The sequence below is a fragment of the Mytilus californianus genome, unplaced genomic scaffold (assembly GCF_021869535.1).
Source record: "Mytilus californianus isolate M0D057914Y unplaced genomic scaffold, xbMytCali1.0.p SCAF_3, whole genome shotgun sequence".
Lineage (NCBI taxonomy): Eukaryota > Metazoa > Mollusca > Bivalvia > Mytilida > Mytilidae > Mytilus > Mytilus californianus.
In genome coordinates, this window is record NW_026262679.1 from 55,758,139 (window position 1) to 55,775,878 (window position 17,740).

The window sequence follows — 17,740 nt, forward strand, 5'->3', positions numbered from 1 at the left end:
TTCAGCATATCAAAGAACCCTAAGAATTCAATTTTTGTTAAAATTAGTTTAATTTTGGACCCTTTGGACCTTAATGTAGACCAATTTGAAAACGGAACCAAAAATTAAGAATCTAAATACACGGTTAGATTCGGCATATCAAAGAACCCCAATAATTCAATTTTTGATGAAATCAAACAAAGTTTAATTTTGGACCCTTTGGACCTCAATGTGGACCAATTTAAAAACGGGGCTCAAAATCCAAAAACTTAATACACGGTTAGATTCAGCATATTAAAGAACCCCAAGAATTCAAGAATAAAACCCCATTGAAATTGGTCAAGAAATAAGCAATTTATACGAAGTATCTTCTTTTGCACAATACTGTGCAATTGAATATTTCTTGCTATTGCGCAATACTGCACAATTGACATTTCTTGCTATTGCGCAATATTGTGCTATTGGATTCTTGCTATTGCACAATACTGTGCAATTGAAGATTTCTTGCTATTGCGCAATACTGTGCAATTGAAGATTTCTTGCTATTGTGCAATACTGTGCAATTGAAAATTTCTTGCTATTGCACAATACTTATTATATAATAATTTACACATCCTGTTTGGTGTGTATCTCCTACCATATCATTATTATTTGCTTTTAAATATAAATCAGAAATAACCAACTTAAAATGGAAAATTTTAAAAGAAAAAAAAAGGAAAAAAAAAAAAAATCCCCCCTCCCCAATTTTTTGAACGCCCTTATGATTCATCACCCCCAAAATCAATCCCAGCCTTCTCTTTGTGGTATGGTACCTTGCAGTACAATTTCAGAGAGATCCATACACTCAAACACAAGTTATTGTCTGGAAACTAGAAAAATGTGTTTTTTGGCCCCTTTTTGGCCCCCAATTTCTAAACGTTTAGATCAATTACCCCCAAACTCAATTCCAGTTTTCCCTTTGTGATATGGAACCTTGTAGTACAATTTCAGAAATATCCAAACACTAACACACAAGTTATTGTCATGAAACTAGAAAAATGCTTGTTTTTTGCCGCTTTTTAGGCCCCTAATTCCTAAAATTTCAAGGCAATTACCCCCAAAATCAATCCCAGGGGTATGGAACCTTGTGGTACAATTTCAGAGAGATCCATACACTTGAACACAAGTTATTGTCTGGAAACTAGAAAAAATGCTTATTTTTTGCCCCTTTTTGGCCCCTTTTTCCTCAACATTTTGGGCAATTACCCCCAAACTCAATTCCAGCTTTCCCTTTGTGTTATGGAACCTTGTAGTACAATTTCAGAAAGATCCATACACTTACACACAAGTTATTGTCATGAAACTAGAAAAATGCTTGTTTTTTGCCCCTTTTTTGGCCCCTAATTCCTAATATTTTGAGGCAATTACCCCCAAAATCAATCCCAGCATTCCCTTTGTGATATGGAACCTTTTGGTACAATGTCAGAGAGATCCATACACTAACACACAAGTTATGTCTGGAAGTTACAAAAATGCTTATTTTTGGCCCCTTTTTGGCCCCTAATTCCTTAACTGTTGGTACCATAACCCCCAAAATCAATCCCAACCTTCCTTTTGTGGTATTGAACCTTATGGTAAAATTTCATAGAGATCCATTCACTTAAACTAAAGTTAGAGTGCGAAAACCAATGTGTCTTCGGACGACGCCGGACGACGCCAGACGACGACGACGATGACGACGACGAGGATGCCAACGTCATACCAATATACGACCGCAAAAATTTTTGCGGTCGTATAAAAACAAGAGTGTGTGTCCAGGACATCATGCCTCACTCTAACTTTCAATGAGCAATGAAATTTGGGTCAAAACCCTTATTTTAGCAATTTTTTCAAAAAGTTTACATCATAATAAACATTTGTACCAACATGACTAAGTTTAAACTTGATGTAACAGCAACTTTATGATTTACTAATGTGACAAGTAATTTTAAACTGATCAAGATGGAATACAGGCTGGAAAGCATAATACCCCTTATCATAGGCAGGTTTAAAAACAAAACAAAATTTGGTTTGCACAATGCTATGTTCCTTTGAAAAAAGTAAGATAAGTCTACTATACCTTTTGTTTCTTAAGTAATTTAATTTATAAATTATATCTTTAGATTTCATAAAATCAAAACCAAAAATTATGTTACATCAAAACAGAAAATTAATGTTGGACAATCTGACCAGGTAGATACATCTATGACCATGATGACAAATTTTTCAAAATATAACATTTGACATTTTGCAGTATTTATCTTTACATTTGAAATATTGGTGTGTTTGTGCATCCACATTCACAGATGTTAACTTTTAATATTCAAGAATCAGAGATCTCCCATTATTATTTTTTAGTTAAGAGATACATGAGATTTGTAGTTTTTGAACATATGTATATTAATTTACAAAATAGAATCCAACAAAAAATACACCCCTCCCTTGGACCAATAAGTCACCTTTAACTTTATTATTTAAATATGTTCACATCACATGTAAAGTTGAAGTCCATTGTACTAAAGGTATTTGAAATTGTAAAAAATATTCTAAATGATTCAAGAGTACTTCCTACAGGGTATTGGTACTTCCATTATAACCTTAAGAAATGAAAATTAAGCAATAATGTGTAGCAATCTAACAGATCATAGCCTCTACTTCACATTCAGATTTTTAACAAAGGTTAATTTCAGTAATTACCTCCCCTTGAACATAGTTTTAACAAACGTTAATTTAAGTAATTACCTCCCCTTGAACATTAGAGAGTGCAACTAAGTCAAACTTTGGTGACCAGAGCATAAGATGAACATCAACTGAAACATGCTTCTCGTCCATTTGCCTAAAGGCTGTTGATTCTGACATTTCTGTTGGCTTTTGTTGGTTTGCATCAGCTAGTCTAAAAAAAAAATAGTAGGAATATAGATATCATGTCTTTGATCAAGTAAATGATTACAGAATATTAAAGTATAAAATGACAATAAACAAGTCAAAATTGAAAACAACGTTCAAACCTATGATTGCGTTGGATAAAAACCACAATTTTTATACGTGTGCATGCAAAACAAATTTTTTGGTAGAGGGGTCTAAATACAGCACAAACAACATTTTCCAAAAGACCTAACAAGTGAAAAAGTATATTTTAACAAAACGCATTTGACTAGCAGGTGGAACCATAAACAACACACAACACAAACAAAAATTAAAAAGCTTCTGATGTTCTTTATATGCATACATATGATGGATCGACACAAGAATTTAAAGAAAATCAAATGCAAACTAGACAATTGTGTTTGGCAATAAAATAATATTTAAAGGTGCCTTAATGGTAATAGAATAATCTATAAATATTTACTGAAATAATCATAGTTTTCTCAACATACGACAAGTTTTGGTTTATTTTTTTTATATTCACTGTTAAAACAACAGACTTTCCTTGGTATTTGTAATTCATTAAAATTACAAGACTTGTTTTCTAAATTTGATTTGTTTTATTTAAGACTGGTTTAACCCCATCAAATTTCATGTCATAACCAAGTTAGGACCATGAGTTTTTGTTCTAGTCTTTCTTTGTATTTACGTTTTTTCTGGAGGAGTTTGTTTTTGTGGTTTATTGTAATGTCAAATAATTTTGGTAATATTTCATATCCTTTTCATGTATCAAAGACACTATTTTTCACATTATGAAAGTGAGGACTGCAAAAATGTGATACTGTGGATTCATTTATTTTCGTGGATACCAATTTTTGTGGATTCAGGAAAAATTATGTTTTCATGGATATTTGATTTCATGGTTTGAATTCTGCATACAAGACTGTAGAAAACTTGGACTTCTTTGAACATTTAAATTCATGGCTAAACTTTTAATATACCCACGAAATCCATGAAAACTGGTATCTCATGAATAATAATGAATCCAGTTGTGTTTTCCCTATCATTTGTATTACAAATACATAACGTGTAATGTTCCCTTGTTATACCGCTGCAACTGCCCTTCATTATTCTACTGAAAATTTCTTCTGATTGCTTAAGATGTGTGATTTAACGGATAGACTGACAAATACTTAACATCCAGTGGAGGCAACAGCCACTGATAAAATTTCAACATCCAATGAAAATGAAGCTTCTTGGGACAAGACTGACATCTTCACAAGATTTGCATTAAAACATGTCATTCCATCTGACTATTATAAACTATAAACCTAGTTTTTCTTAAATACCATATGTATATAAGATTATTTTTGTGTCTCCTTTTTCTTTTTTTCTTTTAAAGTTGGACCTCACACTACCTTAGAAGGCCAGAGGCAGTCATATCTTCCTTGTTTTCATTGTTTGCATTTAACAGCCTTACACAAAGCATTTCAATGGGACAGTGAAATTTTTGCATAGGGCCAATTCTGTGGTATAATGCCTACCATGAACATAACAATAAATTAGATGTACACAAAAATTTTACTTATAAGCAGTACTGTCATGACTTTGCACATGCTTAGCTGAAAAGCACCAAATCATAACAAATGGTGTCACTGAAAAAAAATTGAACAATTCCCTAAATACATGTACTGACATTTTGAATATTATTGAACAAGTCTTTCCATATACATTGTAGCATAAGGCTGCATGAAGGCCATAAATTATCACAGGATATATGTCAATATCTTTATTTAGGCATATTAATCAAAAATTTAAAATAAATCTTTAATAGAAATGACCAATTGGGTTATTAAGTCAATCTACAAAAACATATTATAAAGATATTGACCTGATACATGAATTAAGCAGCAATATAACTTTTTTCCAAAAGTTGAACTTGGACATTACCCTGATCCTGTTCTGTTGACGGACGCTGCCATGTATGTTGTAAGTTGTACAACTTCCCACAAATTTGTATAACTGATTACCAAAATAAATAATAAGGACGAACCTTTTTATTAATTTTTTCTGTTTTAGTAGGTAATAAAATGAATCTAGAGCCTTCAGCTTAATCAACATGCGATCTTAAAAGTTATAGCAAACATGGCAAATAAAATGAGTTCTCTGGGGGAACTCACTTCAGATCAATCAGGCAGATTTTTGTATTTGTTATATGTATAAATCTTCTATTAACAGGATATCGTAAGGTATTCTAAAAGGTTTTCCCCTTTCACAGGTTACACCTTCCTTATATTAATTTTTTTTACCTTCTCCGTTGATTTTTTTTTTTTCATTTAAAAATTTATATCAGGGTCTCTATGATTTTGTATCTGATCTATAACTTCTAATAATAATATGCTGGGATTGAAAGATGTGACATCTTTTCCAATTTCTGGCTTTAAGAGAAGGATTTTAACTGAAGTCAGTCATAAAATAATATTTCAAACGTACAATTATGTTTGAAGTTCTTGATATATATGTTTGAAAACAATGTATTTTGAGGAAAAATACACTTTCGTGCACTGACTCAGTGATTGTCAACAAGCCATGGGGGCTGACATCTTGGTATCGGGTTGATTGGCCAATCAACGTCCGAGATGCATTCCAATCATCCAATCGATCACACCGTTACTTTTTGACACGAAGCGGCCATTTCAACTTTTGAAAACTACAGATTTTATTATAATCTAACAATATTGGCAAGTAAATTTAAAAGTATACATTCTCTTTTTATTGCATCGATGGGAACTAGATTAATATTGATATTTATATGAATTTCCGTTTTTCATCCAATGTATTGAGATATAATTTCTGTCAGTTCTTGTATTTTATAAATGATAGTCCGGGTTATTTTGCGTTCAACATGTTCAACCGGTCAGTCGTTGCATACTAAAGTCTAAATGAACCGAAGAACAGCCAGCATTATTTTACTTGTATTAAAGGTACAAGTATCTTACTTGGGGATGATCAAGTTGATTCATCAAACCCATTTTGTAGTTTTAACTTTTAGTATTGCATTATTATAAAAATAACTTATAAATATATATATAATTTATAAACAAGTCTAAATTGAAAACAATGTTCAAACCTATGATTGCGTAAAATACAGCACAAACAACATTTTCCAAAAGACCAAATGAGTGAAAAAGTATATTTTAACAAAACGCATTTGACTAGCAGGTCGAAAAACTGATGTTCTTAAACCCTGCTGACTGCCATTGGCGATTGCCAAATGAACGGATCACAAGATGTAACAAAACAGACCTATATATAATTTATTATGTATGTTGATTCCAAAGCTCACTTAGACCTTATGTACATGCTGTACTATAATTAACATAAGGATTTAAAAAAACAAAAAAATTATATGTGAACTAGCTGCGATTCATTGCCCTTACACTGTACATGTTACACAGTACAAAAAAGTATCCCAAGGACCTAGTCCATATAATTATGTAGTCTTGCAGTTGTAACCTTGGACTTTTTGTGCTGTGACGCTCTCTTAAAACAATAAAATAGCCTAACAAGAAATATTAAGTAGACTACCAAGGACCATAAGAGTTACAGTTTCAAAGTCAAAGATTATCTGGACTATGAAGGATTATAAATATCAAATAAAAAAAATACCCCAAGTAGACATTATTATTATCTGGACTCTTTTGGATCAGTGACTTATACACCCTATCGCTATTTGTCCGCCATTACTGGACATCACAAAGGTTCCCGTAAGTTTTGACGTCATAACAGAAAATATCTGATGCCACAATGGAATAGTTCAAGAGGGGCAGATTCTTTGGTCAAGCAGTGCAGATTTTTAAATAGCGATAAGGTCTATTATATCCTTGTGAATAATATCCCAAAAATGATATAAATTTAAAGTGCAAAATGCCTATAATTTTGAATTTGGGAGAAACTATTAAGGTGACACAAAAATTGAAATAAAAACAAAAGTCTGAAAGATCATCTATGTTATCTTAAAGATTTTTGTGAAGTTAAGCTTATTTTGATATTCGGTAACATCTATGTAAAATCATATGTAGGCAAGTCTTGTATGGAAAGTAAAAACCTAAAGGTACCATATTCAGATGTTGTTCAACGAGTGCTAGTTGATACTACTTGCATGAAAAGTTTTTAAAAATTTTAAAGATAAAATAATTTTGCAATCTTATGGGATGAATTTAGGGCAGGAATTCATTTAAAGTTTTGCTTATTCTAGACTAACTAGTGTTGATTGCATGTGATACCATAACTGTTGTGGTTTTGATGAACAGTTAAATTATATATTAATAATTATGAATGATGATTGCATAGTAGATATTCGTTCATGGTAAACCTCAACTGTAAAACGAACGACCATGGATGGTCTTTTGGATTTTTAAAAGCTTTTGTTAAAACAGTTTCAAGCTATTAGATCAGACTTACATATTAACATGATAAAAAATGTTGAAAACTTAAAATGAATCCAGAAAATACATTATACTGTGTGATTTTTAATAAAGATAAAAAAAACTGTGTACTTCATGATTAGAATGAGAAACCTCTTAAAAAAAAGACAGTTGTGATATATATACCCAATATCCTGACACTTAAAAAAAAGACATAAGTATTCACTTTTGTTCTGTTCTAATTTGTTGCTGTTGTCTATTGCTTACCTGACACCTATGTATTGGGTTAATCAATGCTATGTTATCATATTAGTGCTACTGTAATAGATCACAATATCATTAGCATGATAAGATTTAATCATAAAAGTCATGTGTAATTTCTGGAATCAATATATATTTATAAAGGGACATGCTACTAGGAATATTTTTCTATTTCGTAGTACGGCAAAATTACCTGTAAATTGCTGTTTTAGGGGACATTTCCCTGTTCTAACATTGTCTACTTTTTTCACTTTCCTCTTTCAATATGTTTGTCTTTTGATATTGATGAAGTCTGAAGATTATATGACTTTAAAGATGAATGATTGCAGGGAACCATAGTGTATATTTAATTTCCATAATTTCATTAAGCTGCGTTGGATAGAAGTCGACCTAGTGCAAGTACACGCATACATATTCATCATGTTCATGTATAAGACTGATTGATTTTGGAACATTCAAAATTCATACGAAATAAAAGATGAATTTGGGTCTGTTTTGTAGGGTTCTTATACAACTCAATTTTCAAACAGTTACAGACTTTCCCATAGAGATTTTTTCAACCCAAAATTGGTTAACAAATGTATCAGGTGTATTGATATTCATTTGCATAAGGTCGATTTCTATCTGATGCAGCTCATTTGTTACAAGTCCAAAGTTAGAGAACTTTTCATTTTTTAGGCAAATTAGTCCAATATTTTAATTTTAGGAGGTGCATCATTTTTACATTTTCCTTAATAATTTATGATAAATAGTCTTCATATGGTTGGAAAGAAGATATTTAATGTTTTATGTATCAGTCTCAGGTAATACTAATTAAAATGTATACTGTGTGTAATGCTGGATAAAACAAACACTACCATGACTACAGCACCAAAATTTGCTGATGTAGATTGTAAGGTATTCCTCATGGAGGATTTTTCAGTTTATGAGGGTGTTTTAAGAATGGTCCTTTCAACATGATAATTGCCATTTTGACATGTTTGATATTTTTTTCAGCAAAATTAGGTCATTTGGGAATAAAAACAAGTGTTCTTTAAGATTATAATGATTTTGAATTAATTCTCATGGGATTTTAGTCTTTTTATGGCACCCTGAGTAAGGCTAGAAAAATCCATGACATGTATAATATTATGACTATGTGAAATAAATGGCTATTAAGTTGCATTGAGAAAAAGTAGTTCTTTTATATTGGCTAATGATCTCAAATGGTTTAAAACTATTTAAATTTTCATTTCAATAAAAATTTTAAAAGCCTTTTTGGCAGAACATTTTTCTCTCTTTCGACTCGTATACATGTATCATTTCATTCTTTGTGTCTTCTTATTCACCAAATCATGTAGGTAGTGAAATTATATTTCATGAGCCCTAATAGGGTTGTACAGGTTACATTCCCACCTCAATTTCAAGACAACTCTTTCAATGATTTCTAAGAATGTATTATTAAATGTTTTTTTTGTCTGTTTTTTTAGGTTTGTCTAGCTAGTAAGTTGTTCTCATACCTTTGTGATATAATATATTCATTATCTATGAAGCCATACATTAACTGTTCCTGGCTTTAACATTGCTAGATTATCATAGTAATGTGAATAATCTTTTTGCTTACGAATTGATAAATTAGAGATCATTTTGATTGGTATTTATAGTAAATATTTATTAATCCTTTTATTTTTAACCAACATGCCATTTTATCAAGTCTAATTTTAAACAGATTACATAGTTTCCAATGTGTTATCTTCATTGTATCTAAACTTCTAAGTATTATTTTTTTTTAAATAAAGTACCGATTTGTTACAAAAACTTGGGGATAAAGTTTCCATTATTTGTAGTACTGTTCTGTGTAGTCATAACAAATTTTTACTTAAAGATAACTACAGTACTGCCTTCATGTGGTACTTACGTTAACTACTTAAATTTGTATTCTTGCATTAACAATTTAATCTTATAATAAAAATCATTTTATTTGTGCTGCACCTCTCCTTAATAAGATAAAGGGGGGTTCATACCCCCAAAAGTCTGTGCATCATAGATATTAGATAATGACCATGTCCCTTTCTGAGTACTACTGTACATGGATTATTTGTAAAGAAAATTATAGAGATCTATGATTCAATGAAGTATACTGATCATTAGTACTTTTCTCAAAATTACCATGATCATGACATTTATCCCCATTTCCATTCTCAATTTTATCCCTTAGTTGACACAAACATGACAATAGGCCATGTTGGCTGTTTTGATCATCATTTGTATCAATCTTATCCAATTCGCTTCTGAATTTGTCTTGTGCTCACCTTGAGTATAGAGATTGTTGGTTCAATCCCTCATTTGGTTAAAACCAAAGACTTCAAAATTGATATGTTGGGATTCTCTGTCAAGCACACAACAGGAGTAAGATTAAAGACTTGTCAGCTCAAGTTCAGAATCATATTACTGAGTACTCAGTAGGATGATATATATTTGTCTTTCTGCAGACTACTGTTAATTCAATAATTTTTATAAGACTGCAAAAAATTTGCGTTCGAATATTGCTATCATGTCGTCGTCGTGGTCCGAAGACATTTGGTTTCCAGACAATAACTTTTGTATAAGTGACTAAGTGAATGGATCTCTATGAAATTTAACCACAAGTTTCAATAGCACAAAAGGAAGGTTTGGATTGATTTTGGGGGTTATGGTCCTAACTGTGTAGGAATTAGGGTTAAAAAAGGGGCCAGAAAAGGCATTTTTCTAGTTTCCGGCAATAACTTGTGTATAAGTTATTGCACAACAGCAAAGTATTGCACAACAGCAAGAAATCTTCAATCGAAAATAAATACAAATCTTTTAACCAATTTCAATGAGGATTAATTTAAAGTCTTGAATTGTTTGAGGTTTTTACCATGTAATACTATATTGGATATTTGGACATTTTTAAGGTGGTACCCAACACCTTGACTAATACTAATTTGGCTCGTTTAATTTTTCTAAAAATTTGACAAAATGTTTACTTTGACCCTTTGACAAAAATATAAAAATTTCAAATAATTTGAACCAACCACTTTATCAGAAAAATTTCACTGGTTATATAGCAGTTTGACAAACACTAATTTTGATCATTGAGAATCTTGATATTTCCTTAACAATACAACATGATTAAAACGTTTAGCTGATTTTTACAGAGTTATCTCCCTGTAGTGTTAGGTACCACCTTAATTAAATAGGTCTACATTGAGGTCCAAAGGGTCCAAAATTAGACTTTGTTTGATTTCATCATAAACTGAATTCTAGTGGTTCTATGATATGCTGAATCTAACTGTGCATTCAGATTTTTAATTTTGGGCACTGTTTTCAAATTAGTCTATATTAGGTCCAAAGGGTCCAACATTAAACTTTGTTTGAATTCATGTTTTTTTTTTATATGCTGAATCTAAACATGAAATTAGATTTTGGATATTGGACCATTAAGTAGATTAAATATCCCATTTCAAATTTTTAAGTTATCTGACCACATTTATTCTGTGTCAGAAATCTATAATGTGTCAAATATTTATTCACTATCCAAATTCAGAGCTGTATCAAGCTTGAATATTGTGTCATTACTTGCCCCAACTGTTCATATTTCGACCTCTGCGGTCGTATCCAGCTGCTCCAGGCGGTGCGCATTTTCTAAAAATGTTTTTATTATTGAGAAATAACTGGTTTCACGATAATATTTTGATACTGGTTGCAGTGAGTATTTGTATGTAGGGTTTCCTGAAATCGCAATGATCAATTCTGCAAATTTTTCTACAATAATAAATGCATGTAATAATTTCTAAATTTACAGTATCATCTTGGGAGCTAGCATGTAATATTTGCATGTACAATGTATATATATAAACTTTTATGAATTTTTGCTGCTCTAACTCTATTAAAAAAAAAAAATTTTTTAAAAAGAAAAATTGTTTTGCAAACAAAATTGTTCAATACAGATTAGTGCACTGGACATAGTTACAACTTTTTTTGTTGGAAGGTATTATACAAGGATGTCTACTATGCCGTCTCTTATTAAATAATATTTGTTTATATAGAAGAAAGAAGCATATGTGTTGCAGATAGCATCTAAGATGTCATTTGTGTCATTCTCTTTCCATTTGACATAGTCTTGTCACCTGTCTTCTTTATCAGTGTGTTTCTACATTTTTTTATCAGGCTCTCACACGTTCGTACAAATCCTGGGGCTAAAAGGTTTGACACGTTAAGCTTTATTTCAATGTAATCACCTTATTAGGTAGATAGTTGTAATCTTATTATTTTTGTTCCTGAAATCTCTTACGATAAACTGTTACTAAGTTTCGTATCATAGTTGTTTGCTGTTTACCTCGATTTTTTGTGTAATAATATTTATATATATGTCATATGGTCTAGCAATCTTCTTTTTTCTTTGAATATTACAATCACATGATTCAAAGGGTATTCAATGTATCTGAAGCCTTGTTTTTAATATGATTATATGGACGCTTTGTTTGAAATTGATAATTTCACTTTTTGCTAAAATGGGCTGTATTTTGGCCCTAAATGTAAGATTTTTTCACTAAAATGTCCTATCAACATGATCAATGTGTAAAAATATCCTCAACCATAAAAGTCAAGTTTCGCTACTACAGTAACCAAAAGCCCTTCACCCCAGACCAGAAAAAATTTTATTGAGTCAGTAAAATTTACCTGAAAATTGGCCTCACACATGTACACCTTATATTTATAAAAGCCTGATTTTCCAGTTTGTTAGCCAAAACAAAAAGTTTTTATGAAGATTGTAAAATTTCAAACTCAATTCTGAAAAAGAAAATTACTAGGGGATGAAAATAAAGATTTCTTTGGGCATATAGGGAACCATTTAAGGGCATACGATACAGTTACAGGGGAGATAATGACGTTGCCAACATTAAATGTTATTTTTCGCGACGTCAATCTGTGACATATCGGGAAAAGATGCATTTTTCGACTTATTTTTATCATTCAGACTGATATAACTTGAAAACGAGTTCATGGACCCCTCTTTCTTAAAATGACATTAGGATTGATTACGTATGAAGATAATTTGTACCAATTTTTATGAAAAAGTCACTGATGAGATTTTTTAAAATTAGATAAGTATACAGCAAAAAATTCCGTTTTTTTCCTAAAATCCTGAAACTAATTAATTATTTTCAAAGAATTGTTATAAAAATTTAGAGCATGCCTATGTAAAAGAGAATTTCCAAATGTTTTTACAATAATCTTATTGTGTTTATCTTTTGAAACAAAAAAGTTAGGTATATCTATCCAAAGGATAGAAATGTTCCAAAAAACAAAATTTTGAGTAAATGTCTAAAATTTTGACCCCATTTATCTCTTAAAGTAACACATGAAGGTATATTTTTTATTACATATTTGCATTGACTAGGTGACAAATAGCTTGTATGCAAATTTTCGTAAAAAAATCACCGTGGGATCAAAACTGTTACGTATGCCCTTAAATTGAATCCCCTCATGACTTATTCATGTCAGGACAAACATTCATGTCTGGACAAACCTCTGGCCTTTGTTAGTGTTGTATGTTTTTAATTTTAGTTCATTTATATATGTTTTGGAGTTTAGTGTGATGTCCATTTTCATTGAATTGTTTAGGGGCCAGCTGAAGCCCGCCTCCAGGTGCAGAATTTTCTCGCTGTGTTAAAGACCCATTGGTGGCCTTTGGCTGTTTTCTGCTCTTTGGTCAGGTTGTTGTCTCTTTGACACATTCCCCATTTCCATTCTCAATTTTATATTTTTTTATATTCATTATACTTCTATTAAACAATCTGTAATTATAATAGATGGCAAACATGCTTAAAGTTGAAATCAAACAACTTTTCACAAACTTTCAATGTAAGATTTTTCTTGACATGAGAAAAATATTGCATAATTGTTAGCTTTGGTAACTATTGTATAGCAATATTTGTTTATTCATCACAAATGTTGACCCCTAATCATTTTATAAACAAGGCTTTTATTATTACATCAGTACAAATAGTTAATTGTTTGATTTTTGGCTTGGACATGCTAATTAAAAACATAAAAGATGATATTTTTCTAAAGGATATTAAACTCTTTGTCTTGATAAATGGTTGAAGATAATCTAGTTTATCATGTAAATTTAATTAGCACTAATATAATTTAGCTAGATTTGATTTGTAATGTTCCTTTGGGCATAGTTTTGAAAGTGTAAATTAAATTATCTGATTCTGGCATATTTTGAAACCAACCTGGGACTATCATACTAATGTGAAAATAATAGTCCCAGAATCAACCCATAATAGTTTGATAGCAATGGCTTCATTGCAGTTTATGTAATAATAAATGTGTTAATTAAATATAGAATAGATATATATATATTTGTTTGTTTGTTGTACTTAGATTGTCTTTGATTTTTAGCATTTATTTTGCAGATGGGAAATGATCTTCTGGCTTCCAGTTAGAGATAGATTAAAACAAAATCTTTAAATTTGAAATTGACAAGTAAAATTAGACACATTTTAAATATATATGAATTTTCTACTTAGATAAATGCAAGGAATTAGTAAAATCTTTGATTTTTTTAAAGTATTTATAAGCCATTATAATTATAAACTATCAGCATGACAAGGATTTGTCACTATACAAATCCTTGAGCATGATTAGAAATTTAAATTTCAATGAATATGACTATCACATTTGAAAAATAAATGATATTCATCATCTACTTTTATTAAATTAGTATTAGCCTGTCTATTTGGCACTGATATGGAATGGTGCTCTATTGTAGACATGCAGGGATAATTACCATAATTATAAAATATATCTACAGGTACATCATTGTTAGGATCAAGATTAACTTATTAATCAACTTGTTGATTTCACTTTCTGATCTGTCACTTTTAAACACTACAAGGAAAGTACAATTATTGAGTCTAAGGGCTAACTGTCAAGTGTAGCACTTTAGTCCCTGGACAGAGGGCACAACAGTCCATTGTCTAGCGAAAGACAGGTAAATCACAATTTCTTATCTAAGTAATTGACATTTACTGCACTTTATTAGTCCAGGCTGATACTAGTATGTAGTAGTCTGGTGTCCTGGATAGTTAACAGAGGCTGTTGTTTTTTTATATAATATGTGCACAACTCTCTTTGAGAGTATTTTATGATTTTACAAGATTTTTTTCTTTTGGATAAATTTGCAATATAATTTTTGTGTATTAATTTATAGCTTTGAAGAGGAATATTTTATAAATGCCCCAGTTGATAGTCAGGGGCTCTTTTCTCAATAACCTGTACTACAAAAAACTATTGTAAGTTGCACAGAAATGTTCAAGGCTTCTCTTAAGATTTCACAAGATTTTTTTGTGAAATCAGTTATAGGGTTTCTAGATAGGGTTGCTTATTTGTTAACAATGTAAATTTATAATTCCTTATTTCGACTGAACTAGAACGATTATGCCTTGTAAAATGATTTTTATTTGGTGCTTTTGCAAAAAGTGTTATCTTATTACCAAGGATTTGTATAACTATACAAACTATACAAACCCTTGATGTAACTAATAGAGGACTTGTACAGGCTTAGTCTGTATTCCAATGCAAATTTTTATATATTGGCAGGAAAATAGAATTGAGAAAAGAAAGATTCAAAAGGTCCGCCAAAATCTGAACTCTAAAAAATATGGGAAAACTGAGGAAATAATGAGCATGTAATTTTAGGTGAATAAAATTTATAGAATGATTATTGAAATTCTATCTGAAAAGATTTTACTTCAGAACACTATGAAAAAAAAGTTTTAAGTGGTCAGAAAAAAGAAAATCATAAAACAACATTTTAATTTCATTGTTGTTTTCTTTTTCAAATTAGGTATTAAAAGTTGAAAAGATTTGACTTAGAGGTCAACAAGAAGTTAATTATAAACAGTCTTTGATCTTTGACAGTGTATGTCAGGTTGATCTGTCTTCAATCATTAATTCTATTGTAATGGCTTATTTGGGAGTATTTGATCTTTGTACTGGTGGTATTAAAAAATACATATAACTTCTGAGGATTTCTATAGGATGTCCTGAAAAACAAATTGCTCATTATCCTAATTCTATGTAATCCTGTCTTCTGGAAACTTTTTTACAACTTGAAGCCATGTGACTTTTTGACCAATCAGAATCAAGGATGACCCTTTTTGATTATGATTGGCCTAGGGCATATGATCAGCTGTCCATTTTCAATGAGTCCTCATTCATCAATTTCTTTAATGATTAAACTTCAGTTTGTTGTGTAGAGAAGGCACAAAACATACTGCCTGTTTTAAAGCTCTAGGAAGTTTTGTTTACATTGGTTTGTTTTGATAAACGTCAGTGTCAAATTTGAATTGAATTATTTCAGTAGTGTGTTTTGATAGAAAGCTTGGATCATTACTGAAAACTGACATTATAGCTTTGGTGTGTGTTTTGACAGCCAACTTTCTTTCAGTTTTTGACATTCTGTTTACATTGGATTATATATTTGTAATGATTTAGTGTTGGGTTTTGACATAGAACAGCAATGTTGTCTACACCAAAGTGTGCTGGTCGGGGATTCATGTACTGTAGTGTGCTAGCTACTCCAAGTAAGTTGGTGAAATTTTTTATTTGACACCTCTTAGTTTTCAAGTTTTTTTTTTCAATAAATATGTAAAAATTTGACATAATATAGTTATAAATAAATATTTGACTTGTTTAATTTTTGAGGTGAAATTTTGGGCCACTGCAGGAAAAGGTTTGGTTTGATTAATCTTTTGGTTAACTTTTAGGTCTCTACTTTACATTTTTACTTATATTTTATACTATGCATATTAATTACTTGGTATATGTCCCTATACCATTGTATTTACCATTGTACTTATATGAGAATACAGCTACATGTATATATATATATATATATAATACTTTGATTATGAAAAATCTTGAGATATATGGACAACTGTATATTTGACAAACTATAAACATTGATATAAGAACTTATTATAACTAATTAAGGAAATGTAAAAATTTTAAGTTAATGAAAATTGAAAGAAATAAAAAAAAATTTGCTAAAGAAACTTTATCAGAATCTCTATAGCCAGTGTTTTTCTGTTTGAACCAATTTTTTTTTAGCAAATTTAGATGCATCTAATTAGATTTAAAGTAAAAGAAAAATATCAAATTAAGTTTAATTAAAAATTAGCTCTTATTCTTAAAAAAAAATTATCTCATAAAAGGAAGTGGATCTAAAGTCAATTCTCTGTGTTGACACTTTCATCATGTATATGTTATACATGCTGGAGATACCTCACTCCTGGGGATTTTGCTCAGTTACCAGATTATATCCTTCTTTGCTTTAGGGAAAAGTTTGTTTATTTAGCTTTCATTCCCATTATCTTTGATATTTGCATGTGGACAATTCATTAGACCTGCCATGGACCTGCAAAAATATTGTTGACATTTCTTATTTGTGGAGAAAGATAGCCAATATAATTTAATGAACTTTCCTTTGAAGTTATTACCTGGTGTTTTATTACACAATGTCTTATTAACCAGGGTATGTAGCTATCTTATACCCCAGGTATTCACACCTTCTTGTTAAATCCCCCATTGTCTGAGGACACCTACACCTGGGATCATAAAACTAACTTTATTGCTATGGTGTTCCTTTTGGAGTACCTGTATATTGTCCTGTGAATTGGGATATAAAGGAAATCTCAGGTTTCTAACTATCCAAAGATTTTTTTGTAAATGCCTTTGAAAGAGGTATCCCCCCTTTTTTATATGGTATTATGTGAAAAAAGGGATGCCTTAATTTACACCTGCTGGATTTTCCAAAGAATCCATTTAAATTATAATGTGAATTTCATGTCATTAGTTTGGAGTGAATCAGGACTTCAAATTCTTTTGGAAATAATAAAGGGTTTGATTTGTGATTGTATATGATAATATTAGATAAAAGTGGCAGTTTTGATTTATGGCTGTGGCCAGTCTTTAACAAATGATTATAGTGTCTAGGATGATGACTTTAAGATCAATATTGAATTGACTAGTATTTGCTTGGTTATTCATTATTCAGAAGTTATCATCTGTTTTTTGTTGACATGATATTTCTTAAAATAAGGGTTATTCTGAGTGAGATTTCTATAACACTATATACTGTGTTATAGAAACCTGAGGTTGTCTTTAATCTTTTA

The 17,740-nt window shown here is 30.6% G+C and overlaps 1 protein-coding gene across 4 annotated transcripts in view; it reads right to left on the bottom strand.

Annotated features, from left to right (window-relative positions):
• The window catches only part of LOC127734925 (anaphase-promoting complex subunit 4-like), an 89,415-nt gene extending 83,939 nt beyond the window's left edge, over positions 1-5,476 (bottom strand). The window contains exons 1-2 of one of the 4 annotated variants that reach the window (XM_052244967.1): positions 5,356-5,476; positions 2,740-2,885 (exon numbers count right to left, since the gene is read on the bottom strand). In XM_052244967.1, the coding sequence (XP_052100927.1) occupies positions 2,740-2,856 (117 nt within the window). In that variant the 5' untranslated portion in view covers positions 2,857-2,885; positions 5,356-5,476. Of the gene's footprint in view, positions 1-2,739; positions 2,891-5,355 lie in introns of all 4 variants that reach the window. The other 3 variants (XM_052244966.1, XM_052244969.1, XM_052244968.1) reach the window with 3 other exon arrangements.
• Positions 5,477-17,740: the final 12,264 nt, after the last annotated feature.